The sequence below is a fragment of the Poecilia latipinna genome, unplaced genomic scaffold (genome assembly GCF_001443285.1).
Source record: "Poecilia latipinna isolate Pla-1442-1.1 unplaced genomic scaffold, P_latipinna-1.0 Scaffold556, whole genome shotgun sequence".
NCBI classification, from domain to species: Eukaryota; Metazoa; Chordata; class Actinopteri; order Cyprinodontiformes; family Poeciliidae; genus Poecilia; species Poecilia latipinna.
Genome location: NW_015113172.1, coordinates 58,917 through 80,010, shown reverse-complemented (window position 1 = coordinate 80,010; position 21,094 = coordinate 58,917). Strand labels below are relative to the sequence as shown.

Sequence of the window (21,094 nt, the reverse complement as noted above, 5' to 3'; positions counted from 1 at the left end):
TTCCTGCAAGACAACAGTGCCAGTCAGATACAGTAACACCATGGCTTTTAAACCTGACTGGCAGTCCTTTCTCTCCTAGTCCAGGTAGGAGACTTGTGTGGCTGTCCTTTGATCGGCAGGAAAGTAACTGTTGCATCCTGTGTCCTGGACACGTCTGTGTGGAGTACCTCTTAAAGCTCTGACTCCTTGCTGCTGTTACAGGCTTGTAAATCTCCCCTCAGTGTCTCTGGATTAATTTTCTGAGCAACGTTTTATTGAATAGGCACGGAAAGTTAATGCTACCTTCCATTTAAGCAGCATAAAATGAGGTTAAAAATTTAGAGGTGAAAAGAGGACTGCATAAGGAGGAGGTAATTATGTTTTTTCTATGCGGCCACATAGAAGCCACATAGGTTTCTATGTGGCTGACTGAGGATAATTAAGGCTCCCATTCACTGTTTGTATTTATCCCAGGAAAAAAAAATAAAAAATCACAACACTTGTCTGCTATATGTGACTTCTTATAGCTACCTGCCACTCTCCCTTAAATTTCACTGTACAATTAGTAGTTTTCCTATCTTCTATGTGGGTTATGGATCTCTGCAGTCTCAATGACATTTTGGCTGGTTCTATGATGATCTCCTTGCCCAATTAGTCATATCAAGTAGACAGCCAAGTCAAAATTTCAATTCATACAAGGGTTTAATTACATACATTATTTGGGGTCCTCTTGTGTTCTCATTGCACTGGATTTAATTGAAGGGTATCACAGTAAAGAGGTATAAATGCAAAAAAAATAAAAATAAATAATAATAATAATAACTTGAAAATTACATGTCATTTTCTTTCCAACTCATAATTTTGGACTACTTTATTTTGGTAAATCAAATAAAATCCTGTTAAAATACATTAGCGTTCGTGTCTGTAACTTCAAAATGTGAAAATTTGCCGTAATTTCATTGGCTCGAAGTGTCTGACGCAGCCGTGTGCCGTCAACCAACAAATTAAACCGACTCTCCCTTTCGGCGTGTTGTCGGAGAGAGAGGTTGAAAAGGTGGGTTTCGCGCTGCATCCTGGGTACACATAGCTCCGCTGTGATGCAGTGAGCTTGTTGTGTTGACTGGTAACCAGCGGAAAGTACACGGCGGGGAAGGGGTCTGCCACCGAGGGGTGGGCTTTCAGTGAGTTTTACAATGCGTCTTTCACCGAGTTGAACGCTCTCACAGAACCATGAACCAACTTCGCCGGTCGCCTCGGAACGGACTGAGCCACATTTGAGCCCCGACGACGAGCGCTTGTTGGCGGAGAGAGCGAACATGAAGCAGCCGAGCGCTCCGCTCTCTGTTGTCGGCTTGACTGGGAAATGGTAGCGTGCTGCAGGGACCACCGCACTGGGAAGGATCATGGTCGAGAGGAGCAGCAAATTCTTGTTGATCGTCATCGGATCCGTGTGTTTTATGCTGATCCTCTATCAGTACGTGGCCCCCGGGGTGATCAATTTCGGCTCCCCGCACGGTTACTTCACGGAGGACGACGAGGGGGACATCTTCCCCACTCCGGACCCCCACTACGTTAAGAAATACTACTTCCCCGTCAGGGACCTGGAGAGGACCATCGATTTCCAGATCAAGGGGGAGGACGTGATTGTGTTTTTGCACATCCAGAAGACAGGGGGGACTACCTTCGGTCGGCACCTGGTCCAGAATGTCCGCCTGGAGGTTCCCTGCGACTGCAGACCGGGCCAGAAGAAGTGTACCTGCTACCGGCCGAACCGCAAGGAGACCTGGCTCTTCTCGCGGTTCTCCACCGGCTGGAGCTGCGGCTTGCACGCCGACTGGACCGAGCTCACCAACTGTGTGCCGGGGGTCCTCAACAAGAAGGAGAACAAGCAGAAGAACCAGAGGTAAAAACCGGGACGTGTTTTGCTTTAACTAAATCCTGTAACGAAGCCCGGTAGTCCGGTATGTCTGGAAACCAGAGCTCGGATCAGTCTGATGTAGTTGGAACCTGCTCTGCAGAAACTTTTAAACCAGACTACTTAGTTTTTTATATTATTAGTTTTAAAATTCCTTTCGTAGCCTGTAAAGTTATAAGCTAATTTGGCTGGGGTTTTTTCATACTAACAAGGAAGGAGGGAGGCACCGTAATCAAGATTAATGGACTAATTAGAGATGAAATAGAATACATTCCACCTATTGAAACGTAATAAATTATTAACACATTGCATTCACTTTTAAGCATTTAACATTTATATTTATTCAGTAACTTTTATTGCATCAGAAGCGGTTTTTGGTTCTACTATTTCATATCAACCCCTGGAAAGTGTTTTTCTTGTCAGCAATGTCTAGAGCTGAACTGATCAGGCATCTTCTTGCCAATTCCGTTCCTTGTTTTTTGTTTCGTTTTAATTTTCAGGTGGCTTGTAAATGCACAGCAGAGAAACTAAAGGTTTCTTGCATAGAGGTCGTAGTTTAAAGTGTTCATTAAAGTGTGTGTTTCTAGTCACACATGCACCGATCACAAATGCATAAATCAGCCGATTTTCCCTTGTTCGGTTCTGGTGTTGGCCGGGTAAAATACTGGAGAATCAGTTTCTCAACATCTACTTTCATCAACTTTGTTTAGCTTAATAAAAGGTCAGCCAGGGGTTGTTATGCTTTAAGATATAAATTATGATTATATTGTAATTTCTTTCTTTTTTTTTCTATTTTTATTCTGATCTATCAGATAAAAACAGAGAACCAGGATTCAAAACCAACCAGGAAAGACTGATTGGAGTATTTATAATTCAAATTCTACTAATTAAAACCTAATAAATTATCACATTATCTGTGTCAAGCGTTCTGTTTTTGTTGTCATAAACATAAGCCATTTTCTTTAGCCTCTCGATTGAACCCTTTTGAACTTTATACATTTCCTTCAAAAGTATCGTTTTGACCAGAGATGTACCGATTAGGCCTTTCCTGGCCGATAACGACATATAGGCCTTCTGATTGATTAGATCTTCCCTATAGTTGTGACACCGAGTAAACAAAACCTTTATTTAACAGCGTCATCGCACTATACCTTAACCCATCGACACAATCAGAGCGACTCTTAATTAATTAACAGATACCTTCTTATTACCGAATGGCAGAATGTTCTGGATAAAAGAAGAATGACCAGAATTGCTCGCCTCCTCTTGAAATAATGGGACGATAATGGAAACATTGAGACGGAGATTGATTGACGTTACCAGGCGTTCTGCCACAGATGCTACGGAAGCGTTGACATTTGCTGATGGATGCCAGTCAGAGGTTGCCCTCCCACCGAATTACACTCCGAGCTTTGGCTGATTTCATCGTAGGGTTGGTGTAGCACTCGGTGATAATCCCTTGTTTTGACTGCCAGATACTCAGACATCGATGCAGAGTCTTTTCAGGGTGTAACCCACTTTCCTCCCCACGCCTCCCCATTGTTGTAGCCCACATGCTGCATCCCTCACACAGACATATTGACGGCTGTATCAACTTCCATTTCACTGCACCCTTGCGGCCGAAGGGTGCGCTTGTTGAACGCCTTTGTGTTGCCCAAGCTTGGTCAATATTTCTTTTCTTTTTTTTTCTGACTTTTACTGATTAAAAGGACAAAGAAGGAGTCAGAAGTAAGACTCAAATTTGTTTGGGGTGATGGCTTCCCATGATTGCTCCAACTGGGGATCAGTGCTGCTGCCTGGGCTGGGCAGGATACTCTGGAACTGGGTGGTGGGGGAGGAAGAGGTGGAGGACCCTGCGGGGGTTTGGCTCCGCTCTAATCCGAGTGATTATTACTGCTGGGACTTACACACACACACATGCGCACATTAACCCTGGTATTTTCTACTCTGGCGTCAGCCCTGACTCCTGTGGTCTGCCCCCCTCCCCAAATCCCCGACTCCGGTCAGAGGTGATAACGTGCTCGGTCATTGTGCACCTCGAGCCGAGAGGTCGGCGCGCACGCGGGGTAAACGGGCTTTTGCCACTTTGCGAGCAACGTTTCGAACTCGCTCTCTTTGTGCACCCAGAGCAGAGCGAGGAGAAGAAAGGTCTGCATACAGAGATGGTCTCTGCCCTCAGGTTAAATCAGCTATCCGATCTGTCCTGACAGCAGAAACAACGAACTATAAGCTTAATAACACCCCGAAGAAAAGCGGTGCCTCTCCACATTATGTGCAACACAACAATGGAAACTAGAAGCACATTCTCTCGCTGTCACATCTACGTTTGCCTCTCGTTTTTGTCTCATTGCCCTGTTTTTTTTTTTTTGTTTTTCATTTTTCTCGCTGAGCTCATTGTTTTGGTTCCATCACAGCACCGCATTCATGCGGGGAGCGTTTGTCTTCGGGCAAGAGGACGAGCGAAAGTGTGAAAAAGATCATCTGTGTTCTTCAGCGAAGGGGGGCTTTTGCGTGTCGGCGTCGGGGCAAAGCTTTCAGATCAGCTGTATGTCTCGTCGGCGTGGAGGAAATCCACCCTCGGTGACACATACACATTGCACATACGGAACATCTGCTCACTTTCTCAGAGGAAGTGGTTTTGGAGTGAAATCTGTACTTATGAGAAGCAGGAAAGAGAAACGCGCTCATCCAGAAATGTTCGACCATGCAGCAGCATCGGCCCATGTGCCGAGATCCATCATCTCTATCTCGCTCCCTCTCTGCAGCTGGGTTCCCCTGCAGCTGTCCAGTGGATTTTCACGCAAATGATTCGAATTGCTGCAAAAAGCAAGTGTGAATTGAACAATTTAAAGATGGATTTTGACAACCAGATGTCCAGACTGTTTTAAAAATAAGTCTGCTAAGAAAATGGGAACAATTCAGTGGCAGCTAAAAGCATTTGGATGTTCACTAGCTCGTCTGTTTGAAGAACAGTTTATACTTTCCCATGTTTATTCATCGTTATGCAATAAATCAAAGTCCATCTGCCGTATAAACTGACCAGCTGCGCTCTAATGATGTTTAACTGCATCTTTCAATGTAAAATCCAACCCCCAATTTTTTTCCGAGAACATTTTTTTTACCCCTTAAGTTTTTATTTATTGCATAAAACCTGATACATTCTGCCATGTACACAGCAAGCATGCAGAGGGTGAGCAAAACAAATGTAACTGTGTGGCCTTGATGCAAAACTTCCAACACTCCATACACACAATCTCTTTATGGTGGTGGCAGCATCATGCTGACAGGATGCTGCGAAGCTGGTGAGCTAATGATGGATGGAGCTAAAAACAAAAAATCTTGAACTATTTGTCAAAGCAGAATGGGACTCAACTATTGGAGCGTTCAATTTAACTTAGGGGTGTTGGAGTAAAGACAATACCCACCACTCTTTTCAGATCTGCTGTGGTAAAAAGAAAATGATGACTAGCTCATTTGATTCAGAATTATGTGCTAGTGTGCGATGAAATACGAGAGTTCAAAGTGTGCAAATACTTTAGTAAGATGATGTAGGTAAGGTGAAAGTGAGCCGGGCAGAGATGAGACGTGTGTGTGTGTGTGCCAAACGGTCGGGTCTGTCGCTGATCTGTGATTGGGCGAGGCGGAGATGAACAGTTGCGTTGTGGGAGAACGGATCTCACACACTCAGCAGAGCGCCGCTCACAGACCATCAGTCACTTCAAACATCTCATATCTGCTCTAATGTTTCCCGTTGATTCCTTGGATGAACTCACACTGACACACACACACATATGCACACACATTTAGAGATGATTGCCACAAACAGGCCCTAATGCAAGCTTTAAGAGATGGGAGTTGTAATTGGTTAAGGAGGTTCCTATCACTTTACTCAAATTAGAGCCACATTTTGGGATGGATGGAGGGAATAGGGGGGGGGGCACCATCTGTCCTTTTGCAGGCTTGCACACATCTTCCAACCTTGTTGGTGCCTTTTTTTTTTTTTTGTCCTGCACTCTCCATTAGAGATTGCCTTGGTAAGCAAAGTGATGGGGCTAATTTTACCGCCTCCGTCTCCACGTTCTCTCAGATCACCCCTTCCCTTTTCCCTTCATTTCCTTCTCACTCGCCTCCTCTGAAACACCCCCTCTCTCCATGCTGCCATCCTTCCCTCCATTCGTGAGGGTGTCACTTCATAATCAAACAGCAGGCTTGCTTTTTCGCTTGGTGGCTTTATGGCCAGGGGGGGCTCTCTCTTTCTCTCCCTTTCTGTCTCTCAGCCTCACTTCTTCCACTCCCCCTCTTTTCCCTGCCTCTCTCCATCTCTGCCCTCTTGTCTTTTTTTCCCTCCTTTGCCATCTTTCTCTCCCTTTCCCTCCGAGCGTGACTGCCGCATTAGAGGGAATGTCTTTTCATGGAAGATTTGCTGCAATTTCCAAAATGGCTGCTTTGCCTAATGGACAACTGCCTTGGTTCTAATGAGTGATTACATGTGTGAGGCTGTGGCGAGGGGGAAAGGGGTTTGCCGGCAAGGAGCGAGGCGACAGAGAAGGCGATGAAGAGGATGAGACAAGAGAGGAGCTGTCAGAGTGACTGAAAAGATAAAGGTCTGGGGGGGTAAAAACATTTAGCTTCATTGCTGGGGAGGGGGCTGGTCGATTAGCACGGTTGTCAAGCACTGGGCATTCCTCTTCTTTCAGTGGGTTTGTTTCAGATTCACTGCACAAATCTCTGCACTCTATGATGGCTCTGTGAATAAGCACATGCATGGTTGGGGGTTGGGGGTGGGTGGGCTGGGTGGTGAGGGGGCATGAGAGCGGATGCATGTGCATGTGGTTGCCCAGCGTGATGCCAGCAGTCAGTCAGCACGACCTCGAATCCAGATGAACTCTAGGAAGCTGCGGAGGCCGTCCCAGCTGATTGGCACAAACTAAAAGACCCAGGCGTGGTACTTTGTGTCTACGTGCTCGCACGTTCGCAAACGCGCTCTGTGTTTTTGGTCGGGCAGTTCTGCCGTTAATCCAATCAGATTAACTGGGTTTAAGCGCTGGCGGCCATGCTCTCCAAAGCCGGTTATGGCCGCTCATCCCGCGGCTGTGGCTGCACTACGCTCCAGCATTCCCGGCATCCCTCCATCCGGTTACTCCCTTCAGCTGTACTGAGCTCAGCTCTCCCTCCATTATGGGGCAAGTGTGATTCTCAGCTCTTGGAAAGAATTTACTCAGTATATTGGCAATTGAAAGCACTTCTGCAATTTGCTGTAAGCCGTGCAGCAAGCATGTGGACGAAAGTGATCTTGTCTCTTGTCAGATGGGTCCTACATTAAACGTATTGGCCATCCTCAGGAAAAAGCATGGTAGTCGTACCATTATGTTGTAGGGATGTTTTACTTTAGCAATGACAGAGAAACCATTGACCAGAAGATGAATACCTTCAAGGGACTTTTTGAAGAAAATCCTTTGTAGACTGTAAATGATTTGAGACTAAACACATAACCAGGCCTACTTTTTAATGGCTTGTTTTAGAATAGTCTAGTCCAGGGATGGGCAATCCTCGAGGGCCGGTGTCCTGCAACTGTTAGATGTCCCCTTGGTCCAACACACTTGAATCCAACAGCTGAATCACCTCCTAAGTGCAGTCAGGTTCTCCAGAGTCCTGCTAACGACCTCATTATTTGACTCAGGTGTGTTGAAGTAGAGACGCATCTAAAAGTTGCAGGAGACCGGTCCTAGAGGCCTGGAGTTGCCCACCCCTGGTCTAGTCAAAGTCCAATTTTAAATTCAACTGAGATGCCATCTATTTTGACTGAGGTTTAATTACACTACAAAGACCAGTAAAAATGCCTATTTTTACATTTGTAAAGAACTAGGTACGTTTGCACTGTGCAAGAGTACCGAGTCAAATTTGAGGGTTTAATTTAAACTGTAGGACAAAAGAAAATTGGAAAAATGTAGTTATTCAGAAATTACAACATTGATATATGTTCATACTAATGACTATTCTGTTCTTAGTTGTAACATTTTCAGCAAACTGACCTATCTGTGCCACAACTGAACAGTGAATGGTCTAGAAAATGCAAGCACTAGTTAGATTTAATAAGGCTTTCATGAAATAGTCTGTCTGGATAAATCTTTAGTTTTTAAGATGAGTTTCAGCAATAAAACTGTTATTTTGACTTTGCGCACCCAAATAACACCTCGCACACACAAACTCCAAGGCCTTAAATTCACCTTTTGATTATCTGGCCGACAGTTCATAATACTTTGGAGGAAGGGGCTCTTCAGGTTTTATGCCTCGCCCTTCACGGGACGGTGAAAGGATAGTCGACTCGAGCGCAGTCTCACACATAAAAGAGTGAGATATGTCCCCCATGCCTTTTCTTCCTCAGTAGCTCGAGGTGAGTGTTGACAGGTCTTTTCAGCGATCCACCTCGCTGCCTGTTGACTACGGGGGTTCAGCTCGAGTTCATCCGCAGGTCGCCGTAACATATAACCCAGCCGCACGATTCAAAGTTTGGACTTGAGCTGCGGAGTGTGTGCGGATACCTCTGCAGGGCCCCACACTCCCAACACGCAGGGCTTATGGTTTGACTCTGCAGACAATAGTTTCGTTGTATTTGATTAGGACTGTTAAATGGCCTCAATGCGACCAAACTGTGGAGTATTATACTGTAAAATCAACTGGAAACCAGGAAGGCTCATGCCAGGAAAAGGTCAAGTTGAGTTAAAGCCGATCCAGACGTTTATTTGTCCCAGCTGTTTCTCCCCTCGGCGCTTTTTAAAGGACAGGACAGGGAGCAGGATCCGCTTTTAACACCGACACCTGTCTCCATCTGTGGTCTGCAGCGGGCTACCGTTTCCCCACCCGAACTCTTCATTATTGATCAGCAGCTATAGATCGGGGTGGGTTTTATCATCGACTGATAAAAGTTGAATGACAACAAAACGGAGCACAGAGCCTTCCTAAACCGTCTCCTGGATGCGAGCTCGGCGCGGCGGACGGATGGGAAGAGGGAGAAAAGCAAAGAGTGATGGGCTTCTTAATCATTACACCGCTTCTGGTAGTCTCCGTGTCACTCTTTCTGTTCTGGCCTCTGCGGCTGACTGTCAAACGTCAGCCCAACGCCACGGCTGAGTCGACTCGGCGGCCCCGTGGACAAATAACCGTGCGCTGAATGATTAGCAGACGTTTCTATGGCTGCTAATTAGGGCCGCTACGCTGCGGCGGCTCCGCCAACAGGATTACAGCCTATTGATTATCCTAGCCTAGCATTAGCTCTGCTAGCTAAAAATTGACTGAGTGATTAGTGGGCATTTCTGTGCTGGTTAATGAGTGGTGCTATGGAATGCTATGGTATGCTGTCCATGAGAATGGGATTACAGGCTATTAATCAGACAAGAGCCCTGCTGAAGTAATTACCCTGCCTCGAAGCAAAGTCTGACTAATTCTCCTTCCCGGTTTGGCCTCCTCTTCATCATCTGGTTTCTTTCTGCTCATCAACTCTGACTGCCTTCACCTGATAGTGTCCTATTCTTTCTTCCATGTCATCTACTCTTTCTCAGAGCCAGGGAAGGACAAAGAGAAAGCCATCCCCAGAGAATGCTCTCTGCATCCATTAATGGCACTTTTCTAGCTCCTGGATGTGACGGGTTCAGACAGGATGTCATCTGGGAGCCTCTCCTCCCTTCTTTTTCGCAAATAAACAAATCAAAGCATCAGTTCTTCTTCTACATTTCAGTGCATGCGAGTCGGCGGCGGTCAAAAGAGGCCCGTGAACGGAGAGGAGAGGCTGACAGGCGTGTTAATTGAATTGTGGGAAAAATGCAAATCGTGCACTGCCTTTTTAAGTTAATGGGAGGAGTTTCAGATAGCTGAGATGGTTTCTTTTTAGAGGCACAAGGCTTCCCACAAACACATGCAGCTGACTTAACAAATGTTATGAAGAAAATAAGCAACAGGCTTGTAAGAGATTATCACAGTATGATAAATGGGAGGAAATTCACCATGGTTTCACAGCATTAACAAAACACAAGATGTGCAAGTTTATGTCTGAACCGTTTACTGCCGTTTGGTCTTAATGTTATGATTGAAAGTCTTTTTATAGGCATTTGGCGATACACAAATCCATTGAATTGAGTGCTCCTCTTGAGACGGTGCTCTATGTTTGATATGTTTTTTACATGTCTTTTAGTCAATTTGTATTGATAACAATTTACCAGTAGCAGGTTTGAAAACTCTCCTATGGTTTAAAGTTTTATTGAGATGCCAGTAAACGCACTGGAGTAATCTAAAGTTTCTCTGGCATATTGTTGCACTCTGCCGCTCAGCTGGCTGAAACAGTGAGAATGCACTTCTTTCTGTATGAAAAACACAGATATTCAGTGTGGAAATCTATGGCTTGGCTTTAATGTAGGGTTGTAAGGTAAAATGGATTTGGGAAGCTACAACCTGCATGGTAAACTATTTATATAAAGGGAAGGAATCAGATCGTAGCCTTGAAAAGAGTAAACTGTCTCGTATATTATAAGTTATAACATCATTTAACTTCCCTCTGAGATAAAGTATGTTTAAATTGAATTAAAATTTAGATAACATAACTTCTCATTTGCTGACACCAGAAACCAGTCCAGGCTTTGACACATACTCATGTTTTGTTTCTTTGGGGGGTGTTATCCATTATGTTTCAAGTTTTCAGTCTTTTATCCATCTATGTGTGTCAGTGTGTGCATGGGAAAATCTAGATCACTGTTGGCATTCGAAAATAAAAACAAAGTGAAGGCTGGAAAGAAAAAGCAATTTGTCATTGCACTGCTCCTCGGTTGTGGCTTCACTTCGGGGAGGAGGCGTTCATCACCAAGGTTGATGCATCTTGAAACTGCACACATCCCCAAAAAGTATCTCTTGGTGTCTTTTTTTCCCCCCACATTTATGCACTAATAGAAAAGTAAGAAATGCAACATAAAAATTTATGTTTCAGAGTGGTTCTTTTATCTGGTCTTGTGTAAACAATATGCTTTCACACCTCAGCTCTGATTAGCTTTATTTGCATTACATTTTTCATGCACAAGTGCAAAGCGCTTCACAAAGCCAAAGTAAAAATTTAGAGGTATCATTTTTTTTTAGCCTCTTAACTTTTAAGAGTCAAACTTTTCTCTTAAGCCAAGAGAATAAAACAATAGCAGCTGGTAGTTTTGTTTCCACCCGACTCGTTTCTTATATTTGTTGCCGTATCGGAGCAGTCATTGTTGAAGTGACTCCAAAAGTTCAAAAGTAGGACGAACCTTTCCTGTAGCGGCAGCAAAGAGCAGAGGAGAGAGCAAGTGAGCGTCGCCCTGCAGAATAAAGGTCAGTGTTAAAGCTAATCCAGTTATACTATTCTTAGTCTCTCTTCACCTTCTCGTCTCCTGCTGCCCTGCTTCCTGTTCCTCTTCTGTACCTCTCGGCGCTGTGGATCTGGGCCAGTCTTATGTAGGTTTCCCAATTGCAAGCAACCGTATATTTCGTTCCCTCACTCACTTTCTTTCAGTGTGCCTGGTATTTTTATTTATTTATTTTTTTTTGTGCCCTGTCAAAAGTTTTACTTCTTCATCACCCCTGCCAGCACACTGTCGTTGTAGGTCCCAAGCTCATGTCAGCTTCTTTCAGAGAGAGGAAGTGATGTGTCAGGATGTGCCTTTATCTGCCGGTGATCTGATCTGATGTGAGATTGAGATAAACACGGGCCGAGTGTAGAGTTCTTTCTCTGGGGAGCCGCATGATGGAAGAGCCCTCATTTTGCTTCTCCCCCTCTGTGGTTGCTCTTCTTTTTCTTTTTCTTCCTTCCTGCCTGGATAAGAGAAGAAAAGGGGGAAGAAAAAAAAAACCTGGTGGTCTTGGGGTGACTGCCAAATTACAAAGTGAATTCTAGGGCGTGGGTGTTTCAAACCTGTTCAACCAGTCAATCCGTTAAAACAGAACTACTTTGATACCTCGTAGGAGAAGTTTAGGAAGTAGTCGTGTTATGTTGAGATCAGCCGTTTGATCCGTCAGCCTATGAAATGTGTCTGCCAGCAGCCTTGTGCTGTCTGTCAAGATGTCGAGAAAAACGAAGCTGCAGCTGCTCTCAGTTTTGTACTTTTCTTTAAATCAATTCGGAGAATTTATGGAGACTTTTTGAAGACTAACGTCCACTGCTGGGACATTTACAATCCAAACACATCTACAAAAGCACAGCACCTTGCCAAAGTATTCACGCGCTTGTTTATCGTTTCACACTTTGTCACACGACGACCGCAAACATTTTAGTTTGCTGGCACTTTATGTGATAGACGAACACAACCGAGGTGAAGTTTTTTTTGCACATAAAACTCTAAAATGTGACACTTATTCTGTTCCCACAAAAAAAAACATCCAGTACAATCAGATGTCTGTTATTTGTGCACTCCACACTATAGAAGAGTGTCAAGAAGAACATCTTTTGGTCAGAAAATGAAACTTTTTGGCCTGCCTGCAAACGCTGCGCATCATCCTAGCATTCCTAAGATACAGTCACGCATGAGAAACTAGCTAAAATGGGCGAAGCTAATCCTGGAAAAAAAAAAGAAAAAACCTATTAAAGGCTACAAAAGATTTGAGACTGGGACAGAGATTATAAACGTTACAATAAGAGCTACAATGGAATGATATATGTCAAAGATTTTGGTGTAGTCAAAGTCCGACTCAAAATCCAATTAGGAATCTGAGGAATGTTATAAAATTGTTGCTGTTTGTGCAGGCTTTGGCTGTTTCAAGCGGAATTAAAAGCACAATATATGTCAGATCTTGCTTTCTGAAAACAACATTTAATCATTCAATAAATAAATTAAAAAATCCACTACGTTGTGTTGCTCCATCACATAAAATAGTAATACAGGAGATTGGGACTTTAGAGTGACACAAATTGGAAAGTTTAGGAGGTAAATGGGCTACAAATAAAACACTATACAGCACTTTAATAACAAGTTTTAAATATTTGTAGCTTAATAACAATGTTTGAACTTGTGTTTTGAACTTTATTCTCATATTCCACAAATGGGGTCACTTCTAGATCAAAAACATCGCTCTGTGCTGAAATCCACCTGATTTACTAAACCCCCGGATTTGAGCTGTTAACAAAAGTTGTACAATATATTGTAATTTTGAGCTCACAAGAAACTAAATATTAAAGAAGCAAAGCCAGATTATTTAGACGTATTAAGACTTGAACAAAAGAAGATGCAAGATTAAAACACAAGGGAGCTTCCACAGAGAATAGTCCAGATTGCCTCTTAATCTACTCAGCAGACAGCTCATTCTAAGGCTGCAGGGTTCCTAGTCATGTCAATCCCCCCCCTCTAATAACCCTCTGATCTGCTGGAAGAAGGTACTGCAGGGTGTTTTGGAGGCCCGCTCTTCTAAATGTGTCCCATCCAAAGAAACTCAACTTCTGGGAGTCCCTTATTTCTGTTCCAAGGAAGAATAAATGACTTCTGGACCGTGGTGAGTTTGGTGAAATTCAACAATAATAGAAATCCATTACCTGGAAAAATGAATAAAAAGCAAAATGAGGTTGCTTAAATGACGAAAGCTTTGTGTCATTTCCTTAAAATTTACCAGAAGAAACAAAGAACAAAACAAAAAAAAGTTTTTTTATAAATTAAAGGGACAAAATAATCTATCACCAATTGATTACTCGAGTAATCTGCAGATCAAATGCCGAAAAAGCAGATTTGTTTTTAATTCATTAAATGCATCACAATTATTAAACATACATTTGCACTTTTCTTTGAGTTTACAAAAAAATCAGATGAAAGGATAGAAACGCGGGAACTATCTTGTAAATCATTTATTTTTGCTGGATTCCAAACATTATGATAATTTCTCTGTAAACGCCTATTAGACTGTAAAAAGCCTGATCCATACATGTTCACTGCGTATCCAAAAATAAATGGTCGCCTCTCGCTACTTTTGTATTTATTTGCTAAAAGATGCAAGTAGAAACGAGTAATAACGATGTCCTAAGATGGGAATGTCACTGAAATCATTGCGGAGTTGGACTGCATTGTGCAGAGATCCATCGCTCTGCATGGAGAGATATTTGAAACCCATTTAAAGTTTAAAAGCCCCAGGCTGTCCCTGTAGTCCAGAAAGTTGTCTCTCCATCACGACTACGCTTGCGTGATGCCGTCCTTTGCATTTTGAGCACCATCATGCAAATCCTCCGAGGCGCCCATGCAAAGAAGCAGACCATGCTGCCACTCGCACACACTCTCTATCCGTCCACACACACACACATCCTGCCTCCATCGCCTCCAGACTTTATGGATGTTTTGCCGTTTGACGTTTTGTCTCGCTGAATGTACCCCCTTCCTGCGTGTTTTTTTTTTTTTCCTCCCTTCCTTTCCCTCTTTTTTCCGAGCCTTCGCTCTCGGCCGTCTTTTGTCCGGGCATCTCTTCACGCTTGACCGGCCTTGCTGTGACTCTTGACTTCAAAGAGCTACTTCATTCATCAGTCAGTCATCAGAGGGAGGGGGGCCATTCAGCGCAGCACTAAAAAAGAGGGGGGGGACGGAGGGAGAGTGTATGAAAAAGAGAGGGGGAACGAGGGTTTGAAAAGAGAGCACAAGGGAGAAAGAGGATCCGTTCTTGACCGCGGGGGACCTTAGGAGGCGGAAAAAGGGAGAAAGGGCCACACATCCACCCATACAAAGTCTCTGTTGAGATCTAAACCCACTCTATCGCACCTTTTATTGTTTTTGCTTTAAACATGATCCCTTGCTCAATTTTTCCATCCATCTGCGCTTTTTCTTCCAATTCTGATTTGAGCTGGCAGTGCAGTAGGGTGTTGATTCCCGTTTCATCTCATAATCCCCCTCTCCGCCTCGTTGTGCATTTATCCATCTCCATCACTTTGTGTCCTGCGTTTCTAAATTTCACCTTCTATCATTTTTTTGCTCATGCTCGGTGACATTCTCCGTCTTTAGTGTGTGTGTGTGTTTTGAGGTGGCTGCCTGGCCAGTTTTCAGGTCAGTGGGAATTGCCATTGCCTCCCTTCTCAGCTGGAGTCTGGCTCTCACTCAGCTGCACACAAACACACTCTCTCACGCAGATATGAACACTTATTGTTCACCCCGCTGTCTTTGTGTGAACGTTTTAATCCATATGCACACGTAGCCGCGCGGCCTGCTATACACACGGCCGCCTGAGCCTGTAAAGGTGCTCTACTTCAAGGTGCACCGGGTCGCTTTTCATCCATCTTCCGTCTCGCTCTCTTTATTTGTATTCTCCCCTCTTCGTAATAAGTCATGGTCTGTTTTTGTGGTTCCTCGCTTTCGGATATGACTCACTTTGTTTGTGTCTGTTTGTATGCAATGTCTCGGTCTGCAAAAACCTTTTTGTTTAGTTTTTTTTTTTTTTTTTTTTTTTGCTTTGTTTCTTTTTAGAGTGGCAGTAGCAATTATGTTTCTTCCATTTTTGCTTTGTAAAACTTAAAATATTCTGTTGTCTGCCCTGAGATAAGTGTTGAAGCAAATACTTGATGTGGTTCATTTTGCGGTAAAACAATAATTAGTCACCAGTGGGAACGCAAACTGTTTTAGGTGACACACACATCCCAGCTTAGGTCAGCAAAGTCTTCGTTTCCATGCGGATGCTGTTTGTTGCTACATAAAACACAATTCTCAAAGTTTCTTATTTGTCTTTATCCAAGTGTTTCAGTTTTAGAAATCTCTTCTAAGCATGAGAGATTGTCTTGGTAGCATAATCTTGTACAACTCTAGTATCATGATGTTTACCAAAAACGCCAAAACAAAAATTATCTAATTGGTGTTATATAAAACAGCAAAGCAAATATGCTTCCTGCAACTTTTCAAATAATGTAGCAAATCATTGTTACAGCTGTAATAGTAATTGTTTAATTATTTATTGCTAATTTGAATTTGATGCATAAACTTTAGTTGTATTGAGTAGGTCGTGCCTTTTTCTGTACTGATTTAAACAATTGCTGTAACCTGATATGAATTAGTCAGGCTATCTGCTGTTGGAGCAAATTACCTTTAGTAAGTAGTAGTAAGGTGGAAACCTTTAGTAAAGCTTCTAAATGTTTTAGCCAGCTAACCAGCAGCGTGCAGCAACAGATATGAGTTTTATCCGGCTATGCTCTGAGCAGAAAACCAGAAAAAATATTATTTTACTTCAGCACTTTTTCTGATGGCTCATTAAATAATTTAAACCCCCACAGGGAGAATGGAGATCTTAAGCTGCTTTGAAACTGTAAGGTCTAAAAATTTTGGCAAAACTCTCCCGTTCTAGCCAGCCCACGCCTAATGTAATGTAAAATACAAAAAGCAGAGGAAGCTGTCTCTGTCTGGAGCCCAGAATGAGTCAACTTTCTTCAGAGATTTTTAGAAAAATGTCTGTGATGTTCTTTCTGTTGTTTTTGACAAGAGGCCTAATAAATAAAATGCCTATTTAGACTCTTGTATGAGCTCATACAGTTGTCCTGCAGTTGGCTTGGAAACTGCAGTGATTACATCTGGTTAAGAATTTAATTGTATCTTTTTATTCCTCATTATGGGTGGTGAAGAGGTAGACGTTTCGTACGGAGGCGTCGGTCCTTGACGCAGACGTCACGGGTTCGAGTCCCGGCCCGATGACCTTCGCCGCATGTCTTCCCCTCTCTCCAATAAAGGCCACCAGAGCTGATAAAACATTTACAAAATGTTAGAAATATTGAAGCAGTGAAACACCGGTGCACTCTGGTCACTCTAAAACACAAGAAGGGTAAAATGTGAAATTTGAACTGTAACATTTTTTAAAACTTGTTACACAATCACTGTTTACATGCCGTTTTGAGAAAAGGTGTTAAACTTTTACGACAGTTCAGAGTACAAGGATGAAGTCTTATGCAATATCCACAGTGATTGGTTTACTCTGTACCAACCTACAGAAAATTCACACTGCACTGGTTGTGTTGTACTTTACTGGTAATAACTGTCTTTGACCTGGATTTATGAGTAATGAGCCATTGGACTGCTGAGTTTGTTTTGTGATGTGTGCACAGTCTAAACACAGAGTTGAAATTCATCAAACGGCAACAAAGGAAAGAAAGCATGCTTTTAAGTAGCTTTGAAACTGTTGCCGTGCTTTTCTTGCTTTGACAACAAAGAGAAAATGCACAGTCTAAGGATGTAGCAAGTTGTTGTGCAAGTATTAACACGCCTATGGAGAAGCATTTTACTTTGGAGCCAAATATGGTCCCTTGAACATCCTAACCTGGCACCGATGCAGACCAATGTCCACAACAAGCTTTCAGAGGACGCAGGCCTGGAGATATGCGAGTCACATGTCTTTATTAAGCTCTAGAGGTGAAACATAGTTAATGAAACACCTAATTATTTTCCTGTTTGTGTTACTTGGACTGCCAATGCGAGAGCGCTTGCGCGTCTGTTAATGTGCAAGCATCTGCATGCCAAAACAAATAAATTAACTTTATAAGTATTCATCATCATTAGTCACATACTCGTTCTGGTGCTGATGAGTCAAGTCGTGGTGTTGCCGTGTATCCTGCGCAGAAGACTTGCTGCAGCTTGCCTGCATAATTCAGCACACATGCATGCATGTACACACCCATTAGTGCAACTAACGGGAAAAGTAGATCTGAAGGTAGAGAGGCTGTTTTAAGAGCTTGAATAAAAACTTAACAGTGAGGGAAACTGTTAAGGGTGTTGTAATTGCTTTTAAGTAGTCCAAAAGAAGTAAATGATAAAGTAAAAAATGGAGTAAAAGGAGGAAAAAAACGCAGGAGTAGGAGAGGGGAAAGTGTCTCTTCTTCCCGCTCCTCTCCTAATGGAATGTTAATCAGCGGAAAGAGGTCAACCCTTTCAGCATTTCAGTGTGTCCTCGGTGTGTGTATGTGTGTGTGAGAGAGAGAGAGAGAGATAGGGTAAAAAGGTCAAACATGGAACAACTGCACACAAGTGGTCTATTACAATGTCCTCTACTGCTGCTTTAACAACACTCTGGGACACAAAAACGGACATGAACAGTTGTTTGCTTCATCATCCTGTTGTAATTCAGTGTCTTCTTGTTTATGAGCTGCTTGTATTTTTATCTTTCAAATTGAAACCCCTTAATTATCCATTACTGAGTGGGTCATGTCAAACAAATAGATGATGACTGTAGAAAACTATATATTCGGTTTTATTCTATTTTCTGTCTGATTGACGAGGTTTGTTGCACCGATTTGTTAAATGAAGTGCACACATTCTACCATATGTTACATTTTATAGTAGATTCCATTGTAATTGTGGAATGATGTGATGGTATGTGTGAAAATATCATGGTGTGCATTTAACTGTTGCACACTGGAAAGTGAGATGTGACAAAAGTCTGCCAGGTTAAATGTAAAAAAATATTAGAGATTTTCTCAATATGTTGAATACACAGTAGAGCCAGAGACTACACCAAAAACCTCAGCTGTACGCTTTAACTAAGTCAATCCAAAGAAAAAAATTCTCATCATCGGAGTATCATTTCTGAGCTGAATTCGCGTTTGGTGCAGATGAAGCACGGCTGCTGAATCTCCTCCCGCTCCAACTCCCAATCAGAAAACCCCTCGTTCAGAGAATCAGGCCAACTTTTGATCACTTCAATTGGGGAAATGTTCCCAGATTTCAAAACCTTGGCCGAAGTGGCTCTTTCAATTCCAGTCTCCAGTATGGCACAGAGCGCCGATTCAGCCTCCAGATCATCATCAAAACCCTGAGCCAGTTGTACAAGCGAGTGTGCATAATTTCAGTGCGATAGTTTAAATTATATGTAGTTACTGGGGTCACCGTCAATGTATTTTTGTGACTGCAGAGACAAAGTTACATGCATTCATCTGCTTGATATGTAATGGCACGATGTAGATTCTCGGTTCAACTTGTTAAATAAGAATTAATCTGAATGAAAATTCAAATGTATTTCATTATTATCATTTCAAAAATAGATAATGAGAGGATTTAAAACATTTTTTTAGTCAGTCATAATGACAGGGATGGAAAGTCTAACTCAGCCTCTGATTTATCTGGATCTGGGCCAATTGGCCAATCAATGGTTGACGAATGGTCCGCCCTACAAGAAATCCTTGATGGTGCAAAAATATTTTTGCACCTTCTTCATATAGTAGAAGGGACAAACACTCGTCTCTCACTCATATGACTTCCCATGTTAGTCTGCTGACATTGATCTCTTACCCAGAACTTCCTCTTCTCTTTGTACAGAGTAACTCTTACATTTCATTTTAGTGTCTCGATTTCTTCGGTTTCCTCATCTCTGATGTTCCCTCATCTCTGATGTTCCCATTTTATCCATTTCACACCAGGATCAGTTTTCACGGGTCAGCAGTCCAATCTCATGTACTGGCTTCTGTTCATCTGCTCATTTTGGGTCAGTTTTACACTGAAATTAGTTGAAGTTGCTCTTTCAAATTAACAGTGCTTTTCAGTTTACTGGGCCATGTAGGAAATTGGGGCTTGTAATTTCACCAGGGAACCAAACAATCAGACTGAGCTCTTGTTGAGGAGGCACAAAGAGAAGGAAAACGTTCCAAATGTAAAATGATTGCTTGAACCATTTCAATTTTAAAACCAAACCATTTTGATTGGCATTTTTTTTAAAGTAAAGAGATAATGTGCCGTTTTGAAAAAGCTCCACGCCAGACACAAACTGTGTGGTAGTCTATGTTAGGATCAAAATGTAGAGTGAAAACTGATGTCATGATTTATGAAACTGGTGAGGAAGTGACGGCTTCCTTTATCTGAAATGGCCTCTCATTTCACTTAAATTAAATGGGAAACATTGCTTTAAACATTTTCAAGGAAACGTTTAAGATTTGAAACTTGTTTCTCTATAGTCACGGAGGTGGAAGCAGAGCTATCGCATGATCTTGGTTACAACAGAAAACTGGTAGATAAATGATGTCGGCCTTGTCTGGTTAATGGCATTTCTATAACACACCAGATAAGTGCTGCTTTTTTGATATAGATTTCTTTATTCTTTGTTGGAATCCGTCAAACAATAAAATAACTATCCTGATTCATTAATTACCCGTGTTTCAATAAACTCTAAAGTAGATGCACCAAAAGTTCTCAGTTTTGATTAAATTAATGAACAGGAGCACAAACTTTTTGATCAGATAAATTGGCAGGAAGGTCTGTCTGATCTGTAGCCAGTCGATTGGTGCATTTCCAGATTTATTCATTGTAATATTCAGATGTTTGAATTTCTTTCCAGTTGGATCTGCTAATTGAACTTCTAATTGTAATTCCACAGACTATAGCACATACAGGCTAATTAATAAAACGTCTCGGCTCAATAATTGAATACAGCATGCACTAAGCAGAAAGAGACATGCTGCAGCACTGGTTTTAATTCCAACAGAAATTGAATGAATTACAAGATTACCCCTCATTAATGCATCTGAGCATATGTTTCTGACGTTTCATGATACTTACAGCAAAAATGCTGTTAGTTGAGGCATTTATTGACCAAAAACCATGATGTTTTTAGTTTTACTGCATTTGAAGAGATTTTGAAAGGAAAATCGGTCAGTTTCTCACAGAGAACAATTGATTGGTGCAAATCACTTCATAGCATGCTTTTTGGGGGGTGTTATCTTGGCTTTATGGCTTTCTCTCACATCTCTTCCCTTTAAAAAGGGCTAAATAGAACAAAGTTCTCCACAAGGGAAGCAATTTCCCTCTTTCTGTCTTCTGTGTTGCCTAGAAAGTCTTGTTCATTTTATGTGCCTTTTGCCCTTAATGACTCTGCCATGAAGCAAAATTGCATCGTGCCTGCCTAGTGGCTAACTCAGCACACTTAAGAAAGGCAGCATTAGGAAGAAGCTTTGAGTTAAAGAGAAGTGTTTAGACTTGGAAGCGAAAGGCGACATGATGTAATCGATTTCATTAAAACTTCACAATGAATTAGGAGTAATATACAGGTCCTAGAAATAATGATGCTTATATATATTTAGATTTCCCACAAAACAGTGTCGGTGCAGGTTTGAAAGTATTTGGGGATTTCTTGAGAACAGGAACTCTGTAGTCACTGGGGGATAATAGAAATCTAAAATGCAGTTCCTGTAAAAAAAAAAAAGAAGAAAAAAAAAAAAAAAAAATTAATATATAAATATTAATAAAAATATATATATTTTTTGTTTTT

General features: G+C 42.2%; 1 protein-coding gene across 1 annotated transcript in view; it reads left to right on the top strand.

The window, feature by feature from the left end:
• The first annotated feature begins 1,024 nt into the window (after positions 1 to 1,024).
• hs6st1a (heparan sulfate 6-O-sulfotransferase 1a) overlaps positions 1,025 to 21,094 on the top strand; it is a 70,425-nt gene continuing 50,355 nt past the window's right edge. The window contains exon 1 of the mRNA XM_015041507.1: positions 1,025 to 1,882. Coding sequence (XP_014896993.1) covers positions 1,383 to 1,882 — 500 coding nt within the window. The 5' untranslated portion in view covers positions 1,025 to 1,382. The remainder of the gene's footprint in view (positions 1,883 to 21,094) is intronic.